This window comes from Elaeis guineensis, chromosome 4 (assembly GCF_000442705.2).
Source record: "Elaeis guineensis isolate ETL-2024a chromosome 4, EG11, whole genome shotgun sequence".
Classification (NCBI taxonomy): domain Eukaryota; kingdom Viridiplantae; phylum Streptophyta; class Magnoliopsida; order Arecales; family Arecaceae; genus Elaeis; species Elaeis guineensis.
Window position 1 is genome coordinate 26,747,070 of NC_025996.2, and position 14,017 is coordinate 26,761,086.

At 36.6% G+C, this 14,017-nt stretch overlaps 2 protein-coding genes across 2 annotated transcripts; one reads left to right on the forward strand and one right to left on the reverse strand.

Moving 5' to 3' along the window:
- The first annotated feature begins 251 nt into the window (after positions 1-251).
- LOC105039907 (ATP-dependent DNA helicase Q-like 1) lies at positions 252-11,795 on the forward strand. The gene is made up of 11 exons (XM_073256057.1): positions 252-282; positions 811-1,193; positions 1,329-1,568; positions 1,947-2,110; positions 7,936-8,032; positions 8,151-8,194; positions 8,294-8,408; positions 8,491-8,844; positions 8,967-9,191; positions 10,338-10,737; positions 11,663-11,795. Exons 1-10 carry the CDS (start codon positions 252-254, stop codon positions 10,446-10,448), a joined length of 1,764 nt encoding a protein of 587 aa, XP_073112158.1. The 3' UTR covers positions 10,449-10,737; positions 11,663-11,795.
- LOC140857218 (uncharacterized) lies at positions 11,490-12,201 on the reverse strand. The gene has a single exon (XM_073255929.1). The coding sequence runs from the start codon at positions 12,199-12,201 to the stop codon at positions 11,641-11,643; it is 561 nt and encodes a 186-aa protein (XP_073112030.1). The 3' UTR covers positions 11,490-11,640.
- Between the last annotated feature and the right edge of the window lie 1,816 nt (positions 12,202-14,017).

A 14,017-nucleotide genomic window follows, 5' to 3' on the forward strand; every position in this document is an offset into this window, starting at 1 on the left:
AGTATTAAGAGTCTATTTTAGAGTGTTGGTATCTCACCATATTGGGTTGAATAGGAATTCATAACCTTGTTAAATGATTATTTTGTAACTTATTAGGCATCCTTTTCTAGCATAAACCACTGTTTGGTCATGCTATCCTTGTTTATTGGAGAAGCGATCTTTCTATGCATAAAGAAAGGTTTTTTTGGGTATAAAAAGATTGTTCGTTAATCTAAATGAAATAAAATCATCATCATCATCATCAGACGGTCATGTGGAGAAGCGATTTTTCTACAGATAAAGGTACAGTTTTTTTCTAAATATTTATTTTAAATAAAAAATTGTTTTCATCTGAAATAAAATAAAATTTCATCATCATCATCATCATCATCGTCGTCATCGTCATCCATCTGCAATGAAATAAAATAAAATTTGGTCATCATCATCATCATCCATCTCTCATTTTCTATTTCTTCCTCCAGAACCTTAATAAGTGGGGATGCCATGTCATAGGGTCATGTAGATTGTTGTGTAATTAACATTTAGCTACCAGAGAAAAGAGGACCTATGGTTGAAAGAGTGATTTACAGCAAATAATGGCTGCACTCAAGATGAAGTTCGAAAGCTAAAAAAAAATTCAAAGCTAAGTATTGTATTGCATAAACTAGGCTTCTAGCTCTTATGGACACAAATTGCCTGAGGCCATCATCTTTTTATGGACACTTTTAATGATGGACATTGTAATAGTATAAAATCCTGAATTTTGTGTGTTTAGAATCATGAGTTATTCTTTTAATAATTAAACAACAGTTAATTTTATTTGTGGTGTAGGAGAGGATGGTAAGGAATTTGTCACTGTTGAGCACTGTGGTGATGATTTTCTGGTTGCATTGGCTGATGCTATGCAAGAAGATTGGGATGATTTGCAAGCTATTGAATCTGAAGCTTTTGGAGCTTTAAATGACATATTGGGAGGTGTTTCAAATGATGAGGAAACAGAGAATGGGATTGACTCGGGAAATGTTGTGATGGGTAAAGGAGATTTGTCTGGACACCAGGGCCAAGAAGAGTTGGATAAGTTGAATGGTAGTGATGACTCTGATTTGGAAGTCTTGAGCCAGAAGGGTACAAATCCTGATCTTTCCTATGGCTTTCATAAAAATAAAGGTCATAGAATTTGTCAAAGTGTGGGTAAACAAACCTCAAGGTTGCCAGTAAGCTTTTCTTCTTCTTCTGCTTACAGTAATGCTTCTGAATTCTCTTGTTCTTCTGAACTTTATCATGGTTATATTTTAAGGATTTTTCTCTAAGAATTCCTGCACACCCCCCCCAAACCTTCATTTCTCAAGGTGCGTGAAAATGTCAGCAATGGACCAGCCCCATCATATCCTGATGCATTACCAAATGGACATGAAACTCTATGTTATGAGGAGCTGCAGGCTATGGATGACATTGAATTAGCAAATGCTGTAATATTTGGCAACAGAGCTTTTCGAACTCTGCAGTATCAAGCTTGTAAAGCAGCAATTGAGAACAGAGACTGCTTTGTTCTTATGCCCACTGGTGGGGGTAAAAGTTTATGTTACCAGGTTGAACCTTTTCTATGTTTTAACAGTCATTTTATTACAGGCTTTAGACCAGTTTGATGATGCTTTTCAATGCATTTTCACAGTTCACCTAAAGCCTTATTATCTTATTATGAAGAGAATGTCCTGTGGTGGTGCATGGTTGCAGAAGGACTTTCTTGTTGAAAATTCCTAAAGTCATATAAGTTGTTGGAATTCAACGAGCAGTTTCTACTCATTTAAATTGGAAGATACATTCTGTTTTTTTGTTTTTTCAAGTTAATGCCTATTTATCTTGAATGGGTATGAGATATTAATTAAATATTCAGGGCAACTGAAAGCCATAAGAATGTGATCTACAATTTCAAGCAACTTTTACTAACACTAGCATGTTATCTACAGCTCCCAGCAACTCTACATCCAGGTGTCACTGTTGTTGTATGCCCTTTGCTGTCACTTATTCAGGACCAGATCATTACATTGAATATTAAGTATGGGATACCTGCAACTTTTTTGAATTCACAACAGACTGCTTCACAGGCATCAGCAGTTATCCGAGAGTTGAGGTAAGGATCCTGTTATGTTAGACTCTAATAATAGTATTATAGATGACATTGCCCTGACATAAGTGGTCTTTTGGAAATGGCTTGTCGTAGAGTTTGATAGTGTCTAAGAGGCTAAGAATGTGAATGCAGTGTATGATTTCTAGTGATTTTAACAAGTTGGCATACATGGTTACAATGTTATATTATCAAGTTCATGCCTTTTTACTAAATTGATCTTTTAATTTTTACAAATAATTAATAACCAACTGTTCAAGAATTTACAAATGTCATGATTAGTCTTTAGAAATATGCATTACTTACAAGGCAATCATCATTTTCTAAATAATGTTTTTTCTAAGAATATTATTGCTTATTCTTTCTTGTATTCAGCTCCTTGATGCATGTTGCTTTTTTTAACGCATTTGAAGTTTTTATTTTGTGTATTTTTAATTCTTTAAAGCAAGGTTCACAATCATGATGTCGAGTACCATACTAGTTTGGTCCCAAGTCACGATGATACATACTCGTATGGTATTGGTTCAGTATCTTTTGACATTTTTTTTGTTTTTATGGTTATTTTGATGTTTAGGAATCTTGAAATTGTGATTTTAAGATTGTTTTGATATTATTTTACTTTATATTGTTCTCAAGAAATTTTATGATTTCTTAATGCATACAACTATAACAAGTAAAGATAGATGCTTTTAGCTTGAAAATGTACGTATCAAATAGATTTGGATTACAAAATATATATTGATATCTACTCCCTCATGAAATGCCTATGCTACTCATAGACATCAAGATCTCATTCATTGTCAAGGACAAGTTTCACTGAACCGTCCTGAACATACATTCATTGTTTCGGGCCGTATTGGCGGCAAACCAGGATGGTTTGGCCTAACAAATTGGAACACTGGAGGAGGGAGAGGGAACGAGAGGAAGAGAGAGAGAAGGGGGGAGGGAAAGAGGGGACGACACCATTAGACAGCTGCAGAGGTCTCCGCAGATTAGTGTCGCCTGATAGGACATTTAATCGAGAGAGAGAAGGGGAGCGACGGTGCCGGGGAGAGGAGCAGCTGGCGGAGAGGCTGTCGGAAAATATCGGGTGGTTGCTGTGGCTAGGGGTGGCAATCGGGTCGGATCGGATACGGGTCGGGTTAGATACGGGTCGGGTCAGAAAACATCAAACCTGAGTCCGACCTGTTTATTAAATAGGTCAGATTTTCAAACTTGAATCTGACCCATTTAATAAACAGGTCAACCGACCTAACCTATTTAACTTGTTTTTTAAACAGTTAATCTGTTTATCCGATTCGATCCGTTTAACCCGTTTATCATTTAACCTGTTTAATAAACAGCTAACCTGTTTACCTGACATGACCTGACTCGTTTAACTTGTTTAGATACAGAGATAATCAAAATTAACATAGATACAGAGTGATACATAGATAATCATCATCACTTTCCAAATCTAAATTGACAACAGGCTCTTTATCCATTTATATCATATAATGAAACCTTATATTAACCACAAAAAAACTTAAAAACAGTTAGAACATTAAAGAAAGGAATAGGAAGAGGAGGCTCAGATTTAATATTTCATCAACAACTAAATCAAAACAACAACAATCGGTTGTCTATAGAAGAAGGCCGTCCAAGATTATTGCTGTTAGAAACAATTGAATCAACAAAAAGATATTTCAAAATCATCATAGCCTCCCTACACAAACCTTAAAACAAACCTCCCAGGAACCCTAACGTAAATCCAAGAAAAAAATCAGTAAATCGATTGCATAAATGAGACAATACATAAATGACACATGCAAAATACTATTCATTAAATAAATTGCAAATAAACAATGATCATCAGAGAGCTAGGAATCCATAAATCAGAGCAAAAACAGTTAGACAAAAATTTCTGATTTAAACCAGTCGAGCAAAGACCAGATCACACAAACCTCCCAGGAACCTTAACATAAATCCAAGAAAAAAACCCAATCAGGTAAACAATGATCATCAGAGAGCCAGGAACCCATAAATCAGAGCAAAAATAGTTAGACAAAAATTTTTGATTTAAACTAGCCGAGCAAAGACCAGATCACACAAACCTCTCAGGAACCCTAATGTAAATCCAAGAAAAAAACCAGTAAATCGATTGCATAAATGAGATAATACATAAATGACACATGCAAGATACTATTCATTAAATAAATCGCAGGTAAACAATGATCATCAGAGAACCAGGAACCCATAAATCAGAGCAAAAATAGTTAGATAAAAATCTCTGATTTAAACCAGCCGAGCAAAGATCAGATCGCACAAACCTCCCAGGAACCCTAACGTAAATCCAAGAAAAAAATCTAATCAGGTAAACAATGATCATCAAAGAGCCAGGAACCCATAAATCAAAGTAAAAACAGTTAGACAAAAATTTTTAATTTAAACCAACCGAGCAAAAAGACCAGATCACACAAACCTCCCAGGAACCCTAACGTAAATCCAAGAGTAAAACCAGTAAATCGATTGCATAAATGAGACAATACATAAATGACTATGAAATCCCAGAATAATAGATCAGATCATTATGAAATCCCAAAAATCCTAATGTAAATCCAAGAAAAAAATCCTCGGATCTAGATCGAACACCAACCATAGAGATCGGAGGGGAACACCAACCTCAGAGATCGGAGCAAAAATCCTCACGATTCTTTCGAGTTTGCCGTCATCGTGATGTCGGGTGTCACGACGACTAAAGAGTAAAGATGGAGGCCAGGTCCCGACTGGCGCTCCCATGATGAGGGGAGATCGGGGAGGAGCACCATCTAAGGGAGGAGGTTGAGGAGGAGGAGGGGAATACCTGAACTTTCTCTGAGTTTCCTTCAGCATGACTGCGAACGGAGAGGAGCCGGTAGTAGACGGCCACCTATTGCCGATTGTGGGGAAGACGGTTGGGGATCGTCGACCGAGAGGAGGGATGGATTGGAAACCCTAGAGGGGATGGATTGGAAACCCTAGAGGAGGGAAGGGGAATAGATGTGAGCGGCGAGCCTGGGATGGGAAGCGACGTTTCGTCCGATTGAATGAAAGAATATAACCTGATAACACTTAAGAGTTAAGCCAGTTAAGAAGTCAGGACCTTAAGATTATAAATAACGGGTTATAACCCGACCCGACCCGATCCGATTCAACCCATTTATTAAACGGGTTAAACGGGTAAGTAACCTAAAATCTGACCCGATCTGATTATTAAATGGGTTAAACAAGTCGATCTGTTTACGATCCGAATCTGTTTAATCCAAACCCAAACCTGTTTAACACGGGTCGAATGCGGGTCGGATTGGTGGGTCGGATCGATTTTTACCACCCCTAGCTGTGGCTGCTAGATGGCCAATCCATTGCTGGCTTCACTGTTTGAGAATTTTTTAAAAAAAACTTAAAAACAGACGGCATACCCATTGCCAGCTTCATTATAGTTAGGATTTTTGAAAAAAAACTCCATGAAATAGAGGCGATTGTCTCTGTTTCACGCCTGCGGCATCGCAGGTCTCGATTGTGCCATTCGATGGCCATGATGGCTAGTAGGAGGCCCTTTGACAGCCCATCGGTGGCTTCCCCTCCCCCCATCTCTCTACCTCTCTTTCTCTCTTTTCCTCCTTGCTTCCCTTCTTCGCCTCTGTGTCGGTTCGTACTGTTTCGGTTTGGTATGGATCTGTACTAGTTCGTACCATCGGTCGGCCGGGGTGTGTCTCAGTTTCGATTTCGCCTTACTTGGTCAAGGATGTTGTTAGAGTAAATTAATACTCCTTAAACAAATTATGCCATATCTTATCTTCAAGGTTTGAGAACTGGCCAAGGATGTTTCTTAGAGGATGAAAATTTTTAGTTTGTGGATGAATTTAACTCATGCAATAGGAGTAATACGAAGTTGCCAAATGTCATTTTGTGTTAATCGGATTTTCTTAAGAGATCTGTGATTCCGATGCATCATTATAGTGGGCCATTATAATTCTGCAAGATGATGGGTCATCAATGTGTGGTGGGTATGTGATAAAAATGGGAAGGTTCTTGATGTTTATTTTTGTGGTCAACAATTGTTTGCTTTTTCCACTTGAAAATTTTGTTGATAGGCAGTTAGATCCATAGTTTTAAAAACTCATCAAGCCGACTAAATCGAGTTAACTCAACTAAGCAAGTTTTTGAGCTGACTCGATGGGAGGCTTGGCTTGTATAAAACTCAGATTTTGAATTAGTCTTGACTCAGCTAACTTCCCGAGCAGCTCGATACTCAGACAGGGTTGCTTGACTCTACTAAGTCTTATACTCTGACCATAGTCCATTGTCAGTACTATCTTTTTTCACATTATCACCCAAGCAAGTCTTGGAGTATGCCTTTTAGTATATGAAGTGTGTAATTATAACAACACAAATGAAATGTGGAGGGTTGGGACTCCTATTCATCACTCACACCAACACTATATTGTCCAAAATTCTCTGGCCCATCTCTGCAACCCTGTCATTCTCAATTCCCGCTGTGCATTAAGAGGGTTTTGCTGGTCACCCGATCCTAGAACTCAACACAACATACAAACAGTAGTTGATATCATAGTCAGAAATGTGGTGTTTGGGAACTATTCAGCGAGGTTAAGAAATTTGGAATTTGGAAAAATCTGGTAAATTTGGGAAAATTTAGAAGATATGTGACATATTTATTAAAAATAAATATTCATATAATATAATATAATGCAATATATAATATACTATATACAATATACTATAAATATATTCCATTTCATTCATAAATGATATTTAATATATACTATTATACAATATATTATATAAAATTCTTTATACATAATACTAATTAATATAATATACATAATTGATTCAAACTTAGATAAAGGGGATTTTTGAAAGAGGAAAAAGTGATGAGAGGAGATTGTGGTTTGTGAACCACCCAAGCTTGGGGATGATTATTAGAAGAACAGAAAGAGGGAAAATAAAGAATTAAGAGTAAAGAGAGTGAGAGAATGTTAGAAAAGGTTAGAGCATAGCCTAGCTTTTAATGCTCCCTTTTTGTTCGAATTTAATGCATCCTTTCCAGAAAAGGTAGCATTTCCAATTTTAAGTCAAAGGCTCCCCATTCTCAAGCCTAATTTTTTTGTGACAGCTGCCTGCTTCAGCACCTCAAAGCATGAGCTGGGGTTGTTTTCCGGAATCGAGGGTGTTTATTAAGCAAACAATTTATTCACTGATTCAAGTTTTATTTGTGAATATCACAAATTTATGATATATTCGTGATGCATAAGCAAACCAACTTTGAATTATTTGCAGAACTATCATTTAAGCTATCAACTATGGTTTGTTCATTAATTTTTCAAAGATATGGCGAATTCTGTAACTATGGTTGATAGCATGTAAAATAGTTATTGACATTTCTTTTTTTATTTGAATTATTAAATTAGTGTACAATAAATTATAGATTTAGGGTTCTATATGCCCATATATATAAACATTTATGTTCTTAAAAATCAGTTCAATAACACATTTATATATTTAATAATATATGTTATATATACATGTGTGTATATTATCGAGTTGATGTTCAAGACTCATTGGTGCTTGGCTGAGTATTTGAATCAAGTCAACTTGGCTAACTTTTGAGTCGATTTGAACTTTTGAGTTATAAACTATGTTTAGCTCGTCAGCTATCCAAAGAGGAAAAGGACAAAGTTGAGAACTACAGCACCAAAATTTATTGAACTGTAAATTTTGATGATAAAATGGTATAGTTTATTTTAGACAAATAAAATCTTCTTTTCTTAATCCATTTGCCATTTTGTCTACAGAAAAAACAAGCCCTCATGCAAACTCTTGTATGTCACTCCTGAAAGGATAGCTGGGAACTTATCATTTCTGGGTATCCTAAGATGCTTATGCCAGAAGGTTGTGATTTGACTCTTATAACAGTAATTTGACACATTTCATTCCAAACTTATTAATTTTGCATTTCTCGGTGGAAATAGTGTCAAAAAGAAGGGGCTTAATTATGATTGTCTGACAGGGTCTGCTTGCAAGATTTGTAATTGATGAAGCACATTGTGTTAGGTAAGATCTTTGTGATAGGTATTTATTGTAAGAAACCATCTCTTTTTAAGTGTTATTCATGTTAGGACCATATAAATATAAATATAAATATTTTTCCAGTCAATGGGGACATGACTTTCGCCCAGACTACAGAGGACTAGGATGCCTTAAGCAGAACTTTCCTCAAGTTCCTGTTGTGGCATTAACTGCAACTGCAACCAAGTCTGTGCAGAAGGTAGGCATACATTTATTTTTTAAATTCTCTCTTGAATTTGATTAAAAGGCTGTGATCTTGAGTCTGATTTTGACAAATGCAGGACATCTTGAATACTTTAAGAATTCCTAATGCTTTAGTGCTTGAGACAAGCTTTGATAGACGTAACTTGAGGTATGAAGTTGTGGCTAAAAGCAAAGATTCACTGAAGCAGCTAGGGCAATTGTTAAAAGATCGTTTCAATAATATGTGTGGAATTGTATACTGTCTCTCAAAAAGTGAATGTGTGGATGTGGCCAAATATTTGAATGAAAAGTGTAAGATAAAAACAGTATACTACCATGCTGGTTTAGCAGCTCGTCAGAGAATTGCTGTTCAAAAGAAATGGCATACTGGAGAAGTCCATGTTATCTGTGCAACGATTGCATTTGGAATGGGGATAGACAAAGCCGATGTTGTGAGTACAGCTGAAAATTGCAACTCCAATTCAGTTTTTTAAATTTTTTAAAAATTGTTAAATTGTCGATTCTGCTTTATTCTCTTTTTTTTTTTTTTGCAATGCCTATTTTATCATTGCAGCGTTTTGTTATCCACAATACGTTGTCAAAATCAATTGAAAGCTACTACCAGGAATCAGGGAGAGCAGGAAGAGATAATCTTCCAGCAGCATGCATTGCTCTGTACCAGAAAAAAGATTTCAGTCGAGTTGTGTGCATGTTACGGAGTGGACAAGGTTTTAAGAGCGAAAGCTTTAAGAAAGCGATGGATCAAGCAAAGAAAATGCAAGAATATTGTGAACTGAAGGTATCCTAATTTCTCAGTTTTTCATTATTTGACACAATCATGTGTTTTCATTCCTACTGTAGATTCATACATAAGTATAAATTTGTAATTCCTTTTTCATTTTTCGTTTGATTTTGTAAACATCTTGCATATGTTTGGAGATCATTCCTATTTGTTTTTCCTAACAGGAAGAATCTCTGCAAGACACGATTTTACCTGGTGCTGCATTTTTTTCCCCTTTTTTCTCCATATTCTTGTTTGTCATGATTTTTAGGAGTTCGAGTCCAGAATCTAATACATTCAAAGGATTCTTATTCCTCAAATCTGTTTTTTATGCTGTATCAATTGGATTGCCTCAATTTGGTCCTCTGATCAGCTCTTTGTCCCTTGGAGAAGAATATGGGCTCTATATCAAACTTTGCCATCTTCCCTCTTCATTTAAACTATTTCTAAGTGTAGATATGAGTTGCTCCTTGGTTAAATGAGCTTAAAAGACGGCAAATTAAGTTGGTCTGATAGATGCCGACTAGTCTTCCAGGTTTCTGGCAAGCTCTTCTCTTGCCTAAGTGGATGGCCAATGAATCATTTCAGTCTGCGGGATATTGACATTAGGTTAATAAAGAATTCTGAAATATCCATTAATATTTCCAATTTAGTCTTATCATCCCAGAATTGTGCTTGCCCAACCTCATTTTGATGGAAAAATGCTGGGATGGCGATTATGTGTATTTGTATGGTGATGATGATGTATGTTATTGATTGGTCTGACATATTCAAGTAATGCCACTGTCAGCATTTTGTATAGGCATAGTTCTTTTGACTCTTGAACATTGTTCATGCAGACACACCTGTACGATGAAGAATTTTACATTCATGAGCACATGATATATTGTTTGTTAAGAGTCACTGCTACATATGTGCTGCTCATTAGACTAATTGAATCTATGCCATTCTGTGTTTTTTGTGGGTCCACCTTCAGACGTTAAAAAAATTGTTTGATGTTGAGAAATTTGCTGCTTATGCTTTTGCTCATGCCATGCCACTGAGTTCAAATATTGTTTACTGTCTGAAAGATTATCCATGAAATATTGTGTTTGCATATATCATTCAGTACATGCTAGATTTATCGTGAATCTTTTACATTATGAATTTTTGTCCATGTTTCAGACTGAATGTCGAAGGCAAACACTTCTAGAGCATTTTGGAGAGCCTTTCAACAGGCATGGCTGCATGTCTGGTCTCAGTCCCTGTGATAACTGCTTAAAGATGTCTGGATGAATCTATCTACTTTGATGATTTGTATGCATTCATCTTGAAAAATTCCAATCGATTTCTTCATGATCCTTCCTCTACAATTCTTTTACCAACCACCCCCACACCCCCCAAAAAGGCAAATAAATGAATAAATAAACTGGATATATTTTCCCTGGAGATGAGAGATTGCACTGTTTTAACTTGAAGCTGTGGCTGTACATTTCCAGAGATTGTTTGTGGAAGCTGGTATAGAACAGGTGGTGGTCAGGGACCTGGGGCTTGAAAACCTTGGCATCAGAACATCACATATCAGGTTTTTTCACTTTTTGAAATTAATTTTATATATTCAGCGTATCATCTTAGACTTAGTGGACAGTCATAGTGATTGTTTTCTTTTCCGGTTATATTTAAATAAACAAGCTCACTGCTATCAATTTGCTCTTGATTTTATTGATTCAACTTCGTCGTCGCTTCCTGTCAGATGCCAAAATTGAGTCCTACCGCATGGTAATGTGATTCAGACACCTGCGGTTGCTTCTACATTGAGCTTAGTGCGCCCTGATTCTAGAGATATTTTGGCTGTGCATCTTGATATCATCTCCGCTTTCACATCCTCTGTTGCCAATCGTTTGGTTGAAATAAAGAGCCTAGAATTTATGAATCCAGAGCTTCTGGAATTTGTGAATCCAGCATTCACTTCAAAACCTAAAAAATATGTATGTTATTGTAAAAAATATGCATTCACTCCAATCATGGATTGTTCGTTCTATGTCCAATTCCTTTGCCCCACGCCGCCACCCCCCCCCCCCCCCCCACAAGATCGTCCACTTCTCAGCCGTACCAGATGGTTGCAAGTTTAGCATATCCTTGCGTAGTTAAGGTATTACAAAGACATGCAGGAAAAAAATAAGAAGGGGAAAAAGGGTGGTGAGAATTATCATCTTAGCCTTGCCACTAACCTTTGTGTTTCCTTTTCGTGCATGGGTCTTCTATACATTCTTTGTTAAATAAAAAGAATATAATAATTACTAACTCAGAACAGTAATTAAACAAGTATAAATGAAATAGTAAATAATGTAAAATGTGATAAGTTTATTCTAGCATGGATAACTTCCAGAATCAGAAAGGATATCAAATCAAATAAAACCAAGTTCCCAAATGGATAAGGAAAGAAAGAACTTGCCACCCACAAAACGGATGCACCCTGTTCGATAGTCTAATCATCTTGATCACTGCAGGAGTCCAAGCGTTGGAGTCTCATCTGCTCATAGAACCTTGCAATGAACTCATCGGCTCTCATGTCAATCGAATGCGAGTTCCTGCTCTCACTGGTGGCATCCTCCTCGTCGTCGTCACCGTCCTTGCTCTTGTCAAGTGCTTGGAGGTCCTCTGCGGAGGCATAGCGGCTCATACCATCATCTGAGCAGCCCGGTGATGGTGGTGGAAGAGGTGTGTCATGGAACAATTCACGCTCGACCAGCTGCGGATGTGGCAACAAAGATGGGCAGTCTTCGAGCTGTTGGAGGTGGAGGGGGCGCATGCCACAAAGGAAGCTCCTCCAGATGCTGTGAGTTTCCGCTGGATAATCAGGAGCATTGGCATTGACGTGAGCCTTCTTGTCCGGTTGGTGGTTGCGGCGGACCGTGAAGAGAGCGGCTCGGAAGAGGCTCAAGCCGCTGCGCTTCTTGGATGGTGGTACATGAGGAGGATGGACGGAATTGGTGGTGGTGGTGGTGATGGTAATAGTCACGCTGCCATCATTCTCTTCTTTCTCCATAGAAGGAGAATTTATGGAGAAAGAAGAGAGATGAGCCTCCTAGGCCTTAGAGGCCTTCTCCTTAATTGTGAGGCCTGACTTACAAATGTGGGAGGAGAGAGTTTATATATGGTTAGCGTGGTGTGGAGTAACGGCATGCATGCATGCATGGGTGGTCTAAAAGCACGTCATTATGGTTGGAAGGGGAGCTGTGAAGAATATTTTAGGGCAAAAGGTTTCTAATGATGAAGATACCCTTGGGATAGTTTGGTCTCCTTGATGGTTTGTGGTTAACTGAGGAACATGGATATGGGTACATGTGGGAATTGGAGGTTTGCAGGGTCTCCCCGATGGGCGGGGGAGTTTGGTAGTAACTGGCGGAGCAGGTGGTCGAGGCATTTGGTGGAGGAGAAGCTGTAGTCGGAAAACGCAATTCTTGCAAGCAAGACATGTATTGAATGGTCCTCCGTCTCTCTCTCTCTCTCTCTCTCGATTGAGGTGGCAAAAATTGACCCAGCCAGAAAAATCCAACCCAACCAGACCCTGTCTAGATTACTAGTTAGGGTTGATGCAGGTCATTTTTCCACCTGGGGTCAAACTTTTGTCCCGATCTCAGGTCAAGGGTAGAGATCTTTTTAGATTAAGATGGCTTATATTGAGTCACGACTTTTGTAAGGATTTTTTGAACGATCTGTTTTTCTTATATTAGTTGTTTAATTGGAAATCAGTCACTATAAATTGCAACGAATCAAGTTAATCATATTGAGGCAATGTAAATTAGATTAGAGCAGAGGCAAAATGGGTTAAATTGGATTTTGGATTTCGACTTATAGGGTCAGCATGGGCCAAGAGGTATTAATCCGATATTGAGCCGAGTCGGGTGTATGCCCAGATTTTCTATGTTGTTGTCTTAACTTGACCCAACCTAGACCTGATCTCACGCAAACTATTGCTAGCCTCATATTAACATAATCTATATAATAATAGTAAAACGATACACAGGTATTAGAGGTGGTATTTCGTATTGACATGTAAGATTATAGGATAATCTCTCACAATACTACATATCAAATTTTTTTTATTTTTTAAATAAAAAATAAAAATATAAATAGTATGATAAAAAATAAAGAATATTTTAAATCTATCTATACTGATATAGTTTATATAATAATAGTAAAATAGTAAACCGATACACAGATATTAAAGGTAACATTTCGCTTTGACACATAGGATTACAGGATAATCTCTCGCAACGCCACGTGTCAAGTTTTATTTTTTATTTTTTATTTTTTAAATAAAAAATAAAAACATAAATAGTATGATAAAAAAATAAAAGATATTTTAAATCTATCTATATCTATATAATCTATGTAATAATAGTAAAATAGTAAAGTGATATACATGTATGGCATTTCATGTTGATACATAGGATTATAGGATAATCTCTCGCAATGCCATATGTCAAGTTTTTTTTTATTTTTTAATTAAAAAATAAAAATATAATTAGTATGATAAAAAAATAAAAGATATTTTAAATCTATCTATATAATAATAGTAAAGCGATATACATATATTAAAGGTGGCATTTTATATTGACATGTAAGATTATAAGATAATATCTTGCAATGCCACATCTCATATTTTATTTATATATATATATTTATATTTTTTAAATAACATATAAAAGCATAAATAATATGATAACAAAATAAAAAATATTTTAAATCAGTCTATATCTATATAATAATCTATATATAATAATAGCAAAGTGATACACAGGTATTAAAGATGGCATTTCATGTTGATATGTAAGATTATAGGTCAATCACTCGCAACG